Genomic DNA, 16,157 nt, shown 5'->3' on the forward strand with positions numbered 1-16,157 from the left:
TGCTATTCTTCCTGGCTTCGAATTATTAATGTTTTGGGTGGGAACCATTTATCAAACTCCTTTTCTCCCACAGATGCTGCTTAACCCATTGAGTTCTTCAGCAGATTGTATGTGATGTCATGTATGTAATTTGACAATAAATCTAAATCCAAACTTTGAGATTTGTTTTTGCTCCAGATTCCATCCTCTGCAGTTTCTTGTGTGTCTTTGCATCAATGAGTTAGATCCACTCTCCCAGCAATTTGTTATGTATATATTGTACATAGTTCCTGTACTCTCACCATCTCAAAATCACACCCAACTTCAGCTGCTGGTAAATTAAAATTATGGTGGATTTTTTCAATCTAACTGTACTGAAGATCAATTCAAATATAAATTCTCTGTGTTGGGCATAACAGGAAGCACAGACATTTCTGAATTGTAATTGGAACCTAACATTCTATTTGACAACTGGACCTGTGCACAATGCTATCAGCAGTGCATTTCCGTAACCAAGAAATTTAGGAGGGGCAAAGAAAAAGGTGGGAAAAGAAGGAAAATTGGAATTGATGCAACTATTAAAAAGAATAAAGCGAGACAAATAAAAACAAGAGCTTTCAAAATGGAAACATACAAGTGTTAGGGTAACATTCTCAACGTAATTTGAAGTAGTTTATTTTTCCTCCTTTTTGATCTGGAGACAGATATACATTGTATTAAAAACTACAACATTGCTGAAAGGGAACACCAAGTTACTATATAAAAGTATTTGCAAATTCAGAAACTTCTATATCAGTGAAGCTGCAATGGAGATACGACTTGTAAGGAATAGATGGAGAAAAGCACCAGAAAATGGTGATTTGCAACTCTATGCAGCATTTTTATTGCTGTGTGATCATTTTGTTTTCAGTCAAATTATCAGTATCTACATCAGTGGTTCCCAACTTTCCATAAGTGTTCTGTGATTAGTAAGGCATTGCTTAAGGTGGTGTGTGAGTAAGAAGGGAAGGTTGAGAATCACTGCTCTAGACCCAATTATTACTGAAATATTTTGCTTGCGAAAAATTGTCAATGGCCCATTTCCTTTGGAGTTAGGAAACTGTGCACATAACAAATCAATTTGGAATGATTAAAACAATGGTTTTCAAACTTTTTATTTCCACCCACATACCACCTTAAGCAATCCCTTATTAATAACAGAACACTTATGGCATAGGGAATACTTAAAGTGGTATGTGAGTGGAAAGTAAAAGGTTGGGAGCCACTGATCTACATGAATTTTGAGAACAGGAGAATATAAAAGCAAAAATATAATGCTGAGGCTCTACAAGTCATTGGTCAGACCACATTTGGAGTAATATGAGCAGTTTTGCATTCCATATCTAAGGAAGGACATACTTGTGTTATTATATGTATAATAAAGAACTACATTTCCCAATAGGCAATGCATGCAGTTGGCACAGGCAAAAGTTGTTGGTTCAAGCAGCTCAAAAAAATAAAGTTGTTTAAGTGTTAAACCCATATAAAGTTGTTCTTCTTCAAGGAACAAACATAACACGGTGTCAGAAATGTGAGTAAATAAGAAAAGACAACATTTCCCATCATGGATAAGCTAAGTCCTCCCATACCGATGCAGTTCATCAACAATCTGATAGTTGGAAACACTTCAAATAGTGATTCAATATTTATTTAGAAGTTGGTGGAATGGGGGAGACTGATGAAAAATGGAAACCATTTATATTTCTATGTGATGGGTGAAGATGACTTGGGCATCTATAACAATTTTCAAATTGATGAGACAGCTTTCACATTGGACACTCTGATGACAAAATTTGAGGAGTATTTTGTTTCAAGTTTTTCTTTTGTGACCAGAAACAAGGTATGAGCCTTGACCAATACTTAGCTGCGTTTCACACACTGAGTAAGTCCTGTGAATTTGGAAATTTGAAAAACTCACTCATTAAAGAGAGAATAGTTCGCGGAATCCCAGGTAATGGGCTCTGGGAAAGACTGTTGTGTGAAAAAGATTTGGCACTGGAAAAAGCTGTGAATATGTGTAAGGCAGCAGAGATCACATGAGCACAAGTTAAGGAAATGCACAGGAAAGTCACAATAGTGCCTGCAGTGAAAACAGAGAAGCAGAGCCCCAGGAGTTTCTCAAAGTTACAGCAAAGAGGTAGGCTCAAACTGCAAATGCAGCAGGTGCAGAGGCAGACATATTCCAAAGATGTGTCCTGCCTATGGAAAGTCCTGCAATAAATGTGGGAAGAAGAATTATTTTGCAAAGTGCTGTAAAGCAGGGGTTACCAAGAGAAAGGAGCACATAGTGGACAAAGAAATAGAGGAATTCTTCATGGATTCACTACAAACTGCTGCTGCTGGTAAAACAGAATGGATCGTTCCAGTGATTGTGAATGAGTCAGTAATTCCATTTAAGCTCAACACCAGAGCCCAGGTGAATCTGTTATCTATGGATAATTACAAGACCCTGACCATAAAGAGCAAGATTTATCAAATGAAATTAAAAGTTACAGATTACACTGCAGAGAACATTCCATAAAAGGGGGCTCTATGGTGATTTTCAAACACAAAGGGTGGCATCTAAAGTCACAGCTATTGATTGTAGAAAAGAGAGTACAGCCAACATTAGGTCTAAGTGCATGTGAAAAGCTCAACCTGGTGAAAAGAGTTTTCGTAGTGGCTTCACAGACTGAAGATGAGCCCAAAACACTCATGGAAAAGAATGCAGATCTCTTTGAGGGGCTTGGATGTTTACCAGATGTGCAGAAGATCCATGTAAATGAGACAATGGCTTCAGTTGTCTATGCATGCAGGAAAGTTCCATTTCCACTTAGAGACAAACTTAAAGAAGAACTAGCATGCATGGAATGGATGAAAGTCATCCAGAAAAATGAAGAACCCACACATTGGGTCAGCTCACTGGTCATCGTGCAAAATAAAAATGGAGCATTGCCTATATATCTGGACCCAAGAGATCTCAAGTCAAGTCAAGTTCCATTGCAGTGTACAGTGAAAACGAGATACCATTTCTCCAGACCATGGAGCTGGTTATTTACATGGCTAAATTTGCATCAGAAACTTTTTTATAAATAACTTATCACTTGTATATGTTACATATGCTAGACCTATGTCCCTGGAGTTCAGAAGCCTCACGGCTTGGGGGAAAAAACTGTTTCACTATCTGGTCGTGAGGGCCTAAACACTTCGATACCTCTTCCCAGATGGCACGAGGAAGAATAGATTGTGGGAGGGGTACGTGGAGTCCTTCACACTGTTTATGACTTTCCGCAAACAACGGCCATTATAAATATCTATCACAGCAGGGAGAGAGACCCCAATAATCCCCTCAGCAGGGACCTGCATTCTGGGGTGGTGCAGTTCCCAAACCAGGCGGTGATGCAGTTATATAGGGTACTCTCAATACATCCCCTGTAGAATGTAGTGAGGGTGGAAGGTGGAAGCTGGACTTTCCTCAACCTCCACATGAAGTAAAGGCATTGTTGAGCCTTCTTGGCAATGTATCTAGTGTTGGGGGACCAGGAAAGATTCTTCACCAGATGCACAGCGAGGAATTTGGTGCTCTCGACGACCTTGACAGTGGAGCCATCAATGGTCAGCAGCATGTGATCCCCCAGAGCTCTCCTAAAGCCAACCACTATCTCCTTTGTTTTGTTGATGTTCAGGTGTATGTTGTTGTCTCTGCAATAGTCCGTTAGTGTTTGCACCTCCTCTCTGTAACCTGACTCATCATTCTTTCTTATGAGCCCCTCCACGATCGTGTCATCAGTGAACTTGATGATATGATTAGAACTGTATCTTGCTGCAGTCATGGGTTAGCAGAGTAAACAGCAGTCCTGGGGGGCCCCCTTGCTCAGTGTGATGGTGTTAGACATGCTGTTTCCGATCCGGACTTACTGAGGTCTTCCAGTCAGGAAGTTGTGGATCCAGTTACAGAGGAAGTTACAGAGTCTTGGTATGCTCCATGACTAGCCTCTCGAACCACTTCATGATGGTGGGCATGAGTGCGACTGGACAGTAGTCATTGAGAGGGCTTCTTTGGCACAGGGATGATAGTGATAATGTTGAAGCACCTTGGTACAATGGTGTTGATCAGGGAGATGTTGAAGATGTCTGTGAGAATGTCAGGTAGTTGTTCCATACATCCTCTGAGCACCCTGCCAGTGATATTATCTGGTCCCACAGCATCCTTCTCACTTCAGCCCCCATGAGAGACATCATTTTTCACATTAAAGCACATACAAAGTCATTCAAAGTGTTCAAGAGGGAGGAATCCCTGACACAGGCAACTGATGTGGCTTTGTGATTGGTGATGGCACGGATGCCCTCCCACATGTGCTGCATGTCACTGCTGTCCCAGAAATGACTCTGAACCCTCCAGGCATGAGCCTTCTTTGCCTCTCTGATGGTCTTGGACAGCTTGGCTCTTGCATTGGCCAAGACTGCCTTGTTGCCCACTCTGAAGGCAGAGTCAGGGTTCTTCAACACCTCTGAAATCATCCAAGGCTTCTGGTTGGAGTGAGTAGTGATGGTCTTGGTCATGGTGACAACATTGATGCATTTGCTAATATAGCTGATCACAGATGTACTCCTCTAACTTGATGCGATCCCCATCCATTGCTGCTTCTTTAAACATGTGCCAGTCAGTGCTCTCAAAGCAGCCCTGAAGGGCAGAGATGGCTCCTGCTCGCCAGGTCTTTACCTGCTTCATGGCTGGTCTGGAGCATCTGAAGAGTAGTCAGTATGGTAGGATTAGCATTACAGAGATGTGGTGTGAGTAGTTGAGGTGGCGATAGGGCTCTGCCTGATATGCATCAGGGATGTTCGTATACACAAGGTCCAGCCGACTCGCCCCTCTCGTCACAAAGTCCACATACTGATGGAATTCTGGCAGCATGGTTTTGAGGTTTGCATAGTTGAAATTCCCAGTTGTGAAAAGCAAGGTGTGCATTCTGTAGTTCATTAATGGCCCCATACAGTTCAATGAGCTCTTCCTTGGCATTTGCACTGGGTGAGTGGGGGATATACATGCCGACTATATGGAGCAGGGTGAATTTCCGCGGTAGATGGAATGGTCTTTATCTGACAGCCACAAGTTCCACAAGCGGTGAAGAGTGGCTGGTGATGGTAATGGCATCCTTACACCATCCCGTATTGATGTAAATGCACAATCCCCCACAGCGCAGTGTCACTGTCCGCCTGAAACAAAGCAAGCCCATTGTAATGGAGAGGCTACAACCACCACAGGGCGGCGCTGCCGTGCCCCTATTCGGAGGACACATCACATTTCAATCAAGGACAAGACTCACCCTAAGCCATCAAAGTGACCCTTGTGATTGACCCACCTAAATTACCAGGTGCTGCTGTCCAGACAGCCTGTCTGACTCAGCTCTGACCTTCACCCAATTGGACCAGGTGAATCACCTAGGCTGACCCCTGCACTTGGCTTCAAGCTATTGGCCACAGCAGTCAATGGGGCCCAGTCTGCCCTGAGCAATTGGCTGCCCCAATACTGGCCACAGAACAATAAAGGACCATGTGCCCCTTTGTTCTGCCTCTTCTGACCCCTTGTGGCACGTAAGTATCACCTTTCACACTGGGTTGGGGTGAGTCCTGAGGTTTAGGTAGCAAGAGCCATGTCCGTACTGTTCAAGGGATTGGGGCACGTAGTATCACCTTAATTCTGACATATGGTTGTATGTATTTAAGTAATTTCCCCAGTTCCTGTTGGTTTCTCCCTCATTATCCAAAGTATATGTTTACCCCTTGTGTATTGTGTATGTGTGTGTTTAGGTTTATTTAGCATTTCGACCCAGTTGCCCCATTTGCATCCCCAAAATAAATGTGTGCTTTGTACCTCAACTTTGGTCTGATTCTTAACCTGTGGGATCCACATGATCCCTTACAAATGGCATTGCGAGCAGGATCTCAGGTGTCTTGGCTAGACATAGGTGTGGGGAAATATTCTGGAACAGGGGCAAAAAAGTCAGTGCAGGCACCAAGGATATGATTTCTGGGTGGACCAATGACAGAGAGGGATTCATGAGTCTGGCCAGCATGTTAGCAGCAGACTTCGGTAAGCCCGTGGACTGGTCTGAGCGAGGAAATGGGGCACCACGTGGTACCCATCCTTAAGAGGTCAGGGTACCCCAAGGCAAAAGGGAGTCAGAGGGGTGCTTACTGGCTGCTGGCGTCACTGCTAAGACGCCACGTAGGATCATAATCAGCTAGTGGGAAAGCTGCAAACCATCTCTGACCAAAGAGACAAGGAAACAGAAGCCCTGGGATGACGCTGCAGCTTGCTGCAGGAGTCACTTCTTGCTGCCCAAAGCAGAGCAAATGACCTGGAGACCCGAGGCACCGAGGTCGCTTGCCGACTGGTGCAGCTCCAGCAGGCGCAGGCAGCACATTGGTCTGGTTGGTGACAGACCCAATTAAAATTCGAGTCTTGGTCTAGCAGGGAAAGCAGCCGGATGTTTGGTGACATCTGGATAAGTCAGTGATGGAGAAGGGACACCTAGGGAGCCGGGGTTCCATCACGGCTAGCCTGTTTCCCCCCCCCCACCACCGAGCCTTGACAAGCCTGACCCATCACCATGCACTTACCAGAGTTCACTCTCCGCAAAGGAGAGGGAAACAAAGAGGAGGTAGACGGGGGCCATGTCCGGGGCCACTTGGAGACAACTGAAACTCGGGATTTCTCCCTGAGGGAGCTTGCTCAGCTGGAGAACTGACACGGCCAACAGCCAGCTGAGCATCTCGTCGTTTGGCTGCTCAGACAGTGAGATGGGGGGGGGGGGGGGGGGTTCCAACACTGCCCTCTCCCACCAGGAGGCTAGCACCCTGAGGAACCTCTCTGACTCCCAGATGGTCAACGATGCCCTACAAGTGCCACCGGAGGGGATCAGGAATGGGTCATCCCTCTGGAAACGCGTGGTATCCCACCTACTTGGAGTGGAACCTCCATGGCAGGCAACACTGGACCACAGTAGGGGAAGGTACCCAAGTCATCAGGGAATGGGCATGATCAATGGGATTTATGAGGGGGCCATCGACCAAAATCTTATTGAAAATAAAAAATAACATATAGTTTAAGAAATAATATTGAAATATTCGAACAAGTATGGGAGCCTTACATTAAATACAATAGCGAAAACCTACCGGGGACAAACATTACCTAAGTTGATGGAAGGAGAAGGAAAGAAAAGAATGGACTCAGTAGAATTTCTGGTGTATTTTTGTTGAATGACAACATTGTCTGACTGATTTAATGCAACCTAGATTGTATACCTAAAATGGATGAGAGGGGGGGTGGGGGAGAAAAAGTCACTGTATATGTGTGAAAAAGAAAAAGTGTATATCATGGCTAATGTGATTTATGGTGTGAAAAATAAAAAATTAAAAAAAAAAGAAAATACGAGGGTGACCAGTGCACTCGTGGGCACCTCGTAACCACCACAGCCATCACCTCAAGTCAGTGGTCCTGCCCCTCATGGCATCAGCTAATGGGAAGATTGTGCTGGATGCCATACCCATTGTGTGAAGGGCTAGAATACATGTGGGGAGGGCACCCACCCAGGTCTATAGGGCAGCAGTGAGGACTGGAAATACATTCCCTCCCCACTTTATGCACATGCAGCTGTTCTTGGATCTGCTGCACACAGGGATTGATCATGCCAGAATAGACAGGATACCGATCCCTGCCATTTATGCCCTGTGGAAAGAGCTTTGTGGGGGTAAAAAGGCCAGGGGAGAACCTACAACCACCCTGGATAAAGCCTAGGACTGCCCCTGCTGTCACTGACACTGGTGTTTTAAGCAGCAGTACCTGGGTAGCCCTCCTGGGACCCAGGTGCGATTAGTGGGGCAAAGGTGCTTTCAGCACCTTTTAAGCTGCAGGGGGTATCGACCCATTAAATTGTCAAACTGGCAATTTAAGGGCGATCCCGCCCCCATAATGATGCGTTGAAATGACACACCATGCACTTACCAGAGGTACTACAGGAAGTAAAGAATTGAAGTCGAAATGGTGAACGGGAACGATCTCCAGATGCTGGATAACCAACTCTGCTGTGCTGCACTACAGCAGGCAACTGTTGTGACCACTGCTGTCAAGCGAACGTTGCAGTCATTGGAGCAGCAGCAGGAAGTAAACGCAGTGCATTTCAGTAGATGGCTGGATGAGGATGCGGAGGATAGGCTGACTGCCATAGGCAGACAGAGATGCAGGCTGCTGGCTTATGAAAGCTTCCTTCATCTCCTGTTGCAAACCAGAGTGAGGAGGAAAATAGATAGAGTACCAGGATCAGTACTGTGGGGAACCTTGAGTCCAAATTTGATGATGTGGAGTGGTGAGCTCATTTCCAACTATCAAAGACTACCTTCAATATCCTATGTGACCTCAAGTCAGATTTGAGGCATCAGGTTACGAACTTCAGAAGATCTCTGGAAACTCCTGTTTGACTTGCCTTTGCCATGTGAATATCACACCATCAGTGTTCTTTTTGGAGTTGGTTTATCCATTGTGTGAATGGTCATGGTAGAGGTGGCTCGAGCCCTGAAATGGACCCTTATGAAGCATTACATTCAGCTACTGAATGGGACACGCCTGCAGACTATTAAAGGGTTTGCCGAGAAAGGATACCCAATGTGTGCTGGGGCTATCGACGGCACACATATTCCCATCATGGCTCCCAAAAGATTACGAACCATTGTACTTCAACCATAAGAGGTGGCTCTCTATAATTCTTCAAGCTGTTATGGAACATAAGGGATGGTAAGGAAGTTATGCACTCTCTAATATTGTCTGCCTGTGGAAGCAAAAGATTACGAACCATTGTACTTCAACCATAAGAGGTGGTACTCTATAATTCTTCAAGCTGTCATGGAACATAAGGGATAGTAAGGAAGTTATGTACTCTAATATTATCTGCCTGTGGAAGCAGGAACCCATGGGTTGTCTCATTGCATTGTGCTGTTTCCTTTCAGGTTCACGGTCCTGTTTGTGGGATGGCCTGACTGCACTAATGATGCTTGGGTGTTAGCCAACTCACCCCTTTACAGGAAGGCAGAGGATGCGGGTGAATATCTGTTCCCACAGTAGGTACGTATTTGCACCAAAGGGCAGATTGTGTGCAGGGCTGAGTGAGATCATTTGGTTCACTAAGACACACGTGCACAGATAGCAGAATGGATGTTAAATGTGTGCATGCATTCAACAGTGGGTGAGTGAGATGCGATACTCACACATCTGTATTGGACTGCTTACAGATATCCAGCACATCTGGTCGGGGACCCTGCTTACCCCCTCAGGAATTGACTTATGAAGGGGCTCATGCAGCATTGTGTCCTCAACCCCCAGAAACGGGTGTACAACCTTTGACTGAGTTCGGCACAGATAGTGGTCGAGAATGCCTTGGGTCGGCTCAAGGGGCTACGGAGGTTTTTGAGCAAATGGTTGGACATTGTACGCCGTTCATGTTGGACATTGTCATTGCCTGCTGTGTCCTGCATAACTTTTGTGAGATTAACAAGCATAACTACCTGCCTGAGTGGGACATCACTCCACAGCAGGAGCTCCCTCAGCCAAAGAGAAATCCTTTGCGTGGTTCGACAGCGCGACTTGTCCATGCCATCCATGATGCCATTCTGTCAACTATGTAAACATTCGCCATTGCAGTCTGTGAGACGATGTCAAAGTTCAGCTTTCTTTGATGACACAGTAAGGCTTGTAGAGCAGTTATCATGCAGCAAATTTCAACATGGCTCAATAAAAAGTTGTGCAGGCACGTGGTACAAAGTCTTAAAACTAACAGTGCAAATGTACAATCATGTGGCCATTCACCATGCATTACTGCCATGTGCATTTAACATCTAATGTAAACATATGCTGATTTTAATTCCTTAAAATCTGTACTTGCTCCTCAATAATGTTTCAAACCTAATAAAAAAGTTGCGTCTGATTTAAAAAGATCGACGTGAACCATTCCCTACACTCATGCTGCATGCAGAACATCGGTAAAAAGCAATACACAGTAAAAGTGAAACACAATACAAAACACAGCGTTTGCTCCATCAGCTGACTCATGAATTTTCTCAGTCCCCACGGAGCAATAGCTTATAAACCTAAATACACTAATGTAGTTGCAGTAATGGGAACACATTTGTTTTGCCCACGCCCCTGTGTGTCTGTGTCCCCACGTAAACATATTACACTCTAATAAAGTGCAACACTGTGTGATGTTCAGTATTTTGAGACGTAAAAATCTCATTTGTTCACCGCAAAGGCACCACTGAGAGGATGGGGGGAGAGAGAAAGGATGTAGACAATCTCCCCTTGGGTCTGGTGGGGCAACCACACCAGTGGAAATGACCTGCTGTTAGGTGGCCTTCAGGGAATGGGTGAATTGCAGTTGAGACTGCAGGGGGAGGTGGGAGGCTGCAGGGAGGGTGATGTAGGGGGAAGGGGCCATAGAGGAGATCTGGACCTATATGCACTGGAGGATTTCATTAGGCACAACATCTCACATATAATTGAGGATTGCTCCAGCAGGATCCCCTTGAAGCTGTCCAGGCTGCGCCTCATCATATCCTGTTGTTCAGCATGACCTATTCTCCCGCAGTCTCATCTCCTGCCGCACACGGTCACGCTCCTCTTCCTCCTCCACCATCTCCCTCACAAAGCTCCTCATCTCCTCAGCAATGCACTGTTCCTGGGTTGCTCTCATCATCTCCCCCCTCCTGAAGAATCCTGCAGTGAAAATGAAAAGAATTTACAGAGCACGTGAGTCAGGCGCAATTAGCAAGTTGACATGCACAACCAAATGAAATACTTTGAAGGTCACCAGCATGGAATGCTGCTCCTGCATGCTGTTCAGACATACCATTCACATGTCCCTCCTCCATTGCTGACGTGCTGCGACAGCACAAGGTCTCCATGGGCATTCGTGCCAGCAATGGTCGCAGCTCCAGGCTCGTCACACTGTCGTGTGCCTGGCCACTGGGGTCCTCCTCCGTGGTGTCCTCCAACTCACTTCCATCTGGTTAAGGACATGGCTCATAGGGGGCCAGGGTCACACTGGGAGTGGATGCCTCAATGGGACCTTCCAGCTGGGCACATGCTTCACTGGCATGGGGGCAATCAGCAGTTGGTGGGTTATCCACGTTTGCTATCAGGGAAATAGGGGATGCAGACGGGCTGATGCCCCATTAACAGAAAAACACCTCATGAGGTGGGAGCTGTGGAAGCCTTTATTTAAAAACACTAAATTGGCTAATTTTCTGTCCTGACTCCTCCTGGCTATCGTTACAGGGATCCAACACAGGCACTTAGAAACATAGAAACATAGTAGGATCAGGAGTGGGTCATTAGACCCTTCGAGCCTGCTCCGCCATTCAACGAGATCATGGCTGATCTTAAAGTTCAGTACCCCGTCCCCACCTTCTCTCCGCTGAAGAAATATATCTAATTCCCTCTTAAATATATTTAATGAACCTGCCTCTACTGCCCTCTGTGGCAATGAATGCCACAGATTCACCACCCTCTGGGTAAAGAAATTCCTCCTCATCTCAGTCCTAAATGGTTTGCCTATTATCCTCAAACCATGGCCCCAGGATCTGGATTTTCCCATCATTGGAAACATCCCATCTGCATCCATTCTGTTCAGTCCTGCCAGAATTTTATATGTCTCTATGAGATCCCCTCTCAATCTTCTAAACTCCAGCGAGTACAATCCCAATTTGTGCAATCTTTCCTCATAAGTCATTCCTGCCATTCCAGGTATCAGCCTGGTGAATCGCCTCTGCACTCCCTCCATTGCAAGAACATCCTTCCTTAAATAAGGTGACCAAAACTGCACACAATACTCCAGGTGTGGTCTCACCAAGGCCCTGTACAACTGCAGTAAGGTATCCTTGTTCCTATACTCAAACCCTCTTGATATGAAGGCCAACATACCATTTACCATACCCGTTGAAAGAGAACATGAGCGGGATCAGCATCCTGGTGTTAAACGTCAGCCCAGAAAAACAGGCACCCCAGGAAGTATACCTGCCAGCCTGCCCACTGCCTCACCACTGGATAGAAGGTGACGGGCATCTGGGCTCTGTGCATAGGGAGCACCCAAGTATGAGGCCAAGGCGCAGGATGCGCATGCCAAGAGAGGACTCCAGCACCTGATGTATGACCTTGCACTGCCTGCTCACAGACGTTGGTGGTAAGGGTGCTTACATTTGCCACATAAACCAGAGAAAACAGGCATATGAGTTGGTGACCAAACAAATTCTTTTCTACTCTCCCCTCTGACACTGGAGAGCAGCTCCCACAGCACCCTGCCCCATCAGTAACATAACAACCCTGTTTGGTCAGGAGTCTGGGGGGGCGGGGGGGTGCTGGTGAGTTGTTGTCATTGAATTTGACTATGTGCCTTATCCAGCATTCAGAAGGCACTAGTGTATATATCAGGGGTGGCCAAATCATGGCTCGCGAGCTACATGCGGCTCTTTGACCTTTAATAAGCAGCTCACTGCCAGTCTCCCTTGCCTGCCTGACTCGCACTGCCGGTCTTTCCCCCTCATCCACCCTTCTCGCGCTGCCAGTCTCTCCTCCTCACCCACACAACACACGCTGCCAGTCTCCCGTGCCCATCCAACTCGTGCTGCCAGTCTCTCCCCCTCGCCCTCCCTTCACGCGCTGCCGGTGTCTCCTCCTCGTCCGCACGACTCGCGCTGCCAGTCTCTCTCGCCCACCTAACTTGCGCTGCCGGTCTCTCCCCTCACTTGCCTGACTCACTCTGCCAGTCTCCCTCACCCGCCCGACTCGCGCTGCCAGTCTCTCCCCCTCGCCCACCCGATTCGCAATGCCAGTCTCTCCCCCTCGCCCGCCCGTTTTGGGCTCCCGGTCTCCCCCTGCCTTGCCCGCCCGACTCGCACTGCAGGTCTCTACCCAATTCGCCCGCCCGACTCGTGCTGCCGGTCTCTCCCCCTTGTCCGCCCGACTCATACTGCCGGTCTCTCGCCCTCGCCCACCCGACTCGCGTCTTTAATAGCCTGATATTTGTAGAATTGTATTTTAGTCATAAAAAATATGATTATAAGACTAATTTTTAAAGGTGGAAATTTGATTAAAATATCTCTCATTTTTTTGGTTTACCTTTTTTCCATATTTGTGATTATTGAAACTAATACAAATTAACAGTTTAAAAACTGCAGGCAGGAATAAATATTATTTCATTTAATATGCATTTCTTAAAATTTATATAAAATTTTTGTTACAAAATGTGTATATAACAATAAAAACGTGTGTGTGAATTTTGTTCTTATCCTGCGGCTCTCAAGCCTCTGAGCTTTATCGTTTGTGGCTCTTACATAAAGCAAGTTTGGCCACTCCTGGTATATATATATTGATCCACTTGATTAGTATCGTTTTTTAAAAAACATGTCTTTTTGCTTTTACATATAACACATACATAGAGATATGATTGTCTCATGATTGGTGAGTAGTGTGACCTCTGAGGGATGGATTATATTGGGAAGGGTTGTGGCTGTCATGTGACACCACTGCCCCTTACCTAGTCAGAGGACACACCAGCTGCCAATCAATATTTGGATCCACTCCACCTATTAGTGCACACCTTGCTGTTGGTCCCATGTAAAATACCCGGACTGGAATTTCCAGTCTGCCTATACTTGGCCTTGGGCCATTGGCTGTTGTAATTGGATTCAACCTCCATGGGTTCCCAGAAATTATCTGGTCTGGACTCTTCAGCACTATAAAGGTATCATGTGCTCTTTGTTCTCTCTCTTTGCCAGCTTGGGACCACCCTGCTTTCACTCCAGGCCTAGAGATGAGGAAGGGTGCTGGAGAAACTGTTGGTAAGATATGCACTGTTAAAATGTTGGGAGCATTTAATTAGCATCCCTTGTGACATAGAGCTGTGTCTGCACTGAGTCAAGGGGTGGTGGGGCATTGTAATGATTTTTCCTTGATCATTGTATGTTCCAGTTCATTGTGTGCGTGTGTACGCGCGTGTATTTTGTTCCCACGCTATTTTTCCCATGTTCGTATTAATTGTCCGCTATTTCTTTCCCACAGCTGCTGTAAACTCTGTGTGTGTGTGCGCGTGATCAGTTACCATTTCCCACACTTGCCTTCTGTAAATAAAATCCTTCACTACAAAAAAACTGTGTTCAGAGTCCTTGTCTTTGAGACCTACCAAACCTGTTTCATCACTCACAACACCCTTCCAGCTGAATGGGACCCTGTCACTGAACCACGTTTCAGTGAAGATGAGAACGCAGCAGTCCCTGCTCTCATTCTGTGCAGATCACTGGAGATGGATGTAGTCCATCCTGTTGTCCAGAGTGCACATTGGTATGTAGGATGGATGGGACAGCTTTTCGATGAGGTTTTCTCTCAGCCTGGCACATACCCCTGCTCGCTTGCCACACTACCTCCTCCTCTTTTCGCATTGCCTCCTCTTCCACGTGTTCCCCTCACCTTGTCTCCAACAGCCACCATCATCTCCTTGCTGGTTGCTCCCTTCAGCTCCCTGAAGACAGCTTTCAATGGCTCCCCTATGGCTCCTTGGTCTCGAGGCTCCCCGTCAGCTCTGCCACCTACTCGAGTCCTGTTACTTCCCATGGCTCCCTGACCTCAGCAACTCCTGTTGGGAGCTCCCGTTGTCTCCCCGACATCGACTCCCATTGATAGCTCCCGTTGGTTCCCTATTGTGGCTCCCATCCCACCTCTATGCTCCCGAGGTTTTGTGTCGGCTCCACGAGCCACGTGAGCCTGAGGCTTTTCGGCCCAGTCCATGGAGCAGGCCTGGGACCCTACCTTTGGCTCCTCGCCAGCGGCTCCTTTCCCGTTGGCTCCACACTTCCCTGTTGGCTTTGCAACCTACTCAAGCCCATGGTCTTGAGGCTTAGTCTGTGGAGTAGACCTAGGATGAGCAGCTCCTTCTCATTAAAACCATAAGAAGAGAGCATGTTAAATTGCTGACATGGGAGGAAATCATGTTTCAGTTTGCAGGTGTCAAGTGGTTTAGCAAGCTTGACATGTTATCAGGGTTTTGGCGGATGAAGCACAATGAGGCAAGTTCGAGACTATGCATTTTCAATGCTCCACAAGGAAGATACTGCACTCTTCGACTACCATATGGGATCTTGTCTGCACCAGAAGTCTACCATAAAACCATCCATGTGATCTTTGAAAGTATACCTGAAGTTGAGACCATGATGGATGACATCATTGTATGGGGGTCCACCAAGAATGAACAAGATACGTGACTAAGACAAGTGCTTTACATGACACAAAATGTCAATTTGAAATTAAATAAAGAGTTTAGCATAAATTCACTGACCTTCAAAGGAGATGTAATATCTGAACAGGGAGTGAAGCCTGATCCAAGAAAGACATCAGCCATTGAGAATTTTGTGAGGCCCCAAAACAAAGAGGAGATGAGACGTTTCTTGCGGATGGTGACTTACCTGGCAAAGTTCATCCCTTGTCTGTTGACTGTGTCAGCACCACTGAGCAATCCTTGAGCAGAAAAATTAGTGGGTCTGGTCGCAAGAACAAGAAGCGTGCTTCCAAGCACTCAAAAAGTCTTAAAAGAAGAGCCTGTACTAAACTTTTATGATCCGGAAAGGCTGATGCAACCCGACATGGCCTTGGAGCAGTATGAGGATCACATGGTAACCTGTGACCTATACATCAAGGGCTTTAACAAGTGCAGAAGCTAACTATGCACAGATAGAGAAAGAAATTCTTGCCAGCACTTATGCATGCGAAAGGTACCATCAATACATTTAAGGACAAGCTCTTGAAAAGTTGAGTCAGGCCATAAACTATTGGTCTCAATTATATCCTAGCCATTGAATGGCTGTCCCATGAGAGTACAGTGCAGTTGATAAGGCTGCAGAAATACGGTGTGAAAATGATCTACATTCCCCCAGGAAAATACATGTCTGCAGCTGATGCTGATGCACTGTCTCGAGCAGTTGACAAGAGTGATCAATATGTTAATGTGGTGATACAGGCCTATGTTGACATGATTATCACCTCATTTCCAGTATCCTGGGATCAGGAGACAATTGAAACAATGAAAGAGCTCAAAGATACAATGCAGAAACGATGG

The 16,157-nt window shown here is 46.2% G+C and overlaps 1 protein-coding gene and 1 long non-coding RNA gene across 7 annotated transcripts in view; one reads left to right on the forward strand and one right to left on the reverse strand.

Moving 5' to 3' along the window:
• Positions 1–9,938, forward strand: part of LOC138759145 (dual specificity protein phosphatase CDC14C-like) — a 199,899-nt gene extending 189,961 nt beyond the window's left edge. For 2 of the 4 annotated variants that reach the window (XM_069929197.1, XM_069929216.1), the window contains exons 14-15: positions 9,007–9,121; positions 9,289–9,938. In XM_069929197.1, the coding sequence (XP_069785298.1) occupies positions 9,007–9,121 (115 nt within the window). In that variant the 3' untranslated portion in view covers positions 9,289–9,938. The remainder of the gene's footprint in view (positions 1–9,006; positions 9,122–9,288) is intronic. The other 2 variants (XM_069929138.1, XM_069929186.1) reach the window with 2 other exon arrangements.
• Positions 1–16,157, reverse strand: part of LOC138759195 (uncharacterized) — a 41,867-nt gene that overhangs the window by 20,418 nt on the left and 5,292 nt on the right. For 2 of the 3 annotated variants that reach the window (XR_011354653.1, XR_011354654.1), the window contains exon 2: positions 9,562–10,768. This is a non-coding gene — a long non-coding RNA (uncharacterized lncRNA). The remainder of the gene's footprint in view (positions 1–9,561; positions 10,769–16,157) is intronic. The other variant, XR_011354655.1, reaches the window with a different exon arrangement.

Source organism: Narcine bancroftii, chromosome 1, assembly GCF_036971445.1.
Source record: "Narcine bancroftii isolate sNarBan1 chromosome 1, sNarBan1.hap1, whole genome shotgun sequence".
Classification (NCBI taxonomy): domain Eukaryota; kingdom Metazoa; phylum Chordata; class Chondrichthyes; order Torpediniformes; family Narcinidae; genus Narcine; species Narcine bancroftii.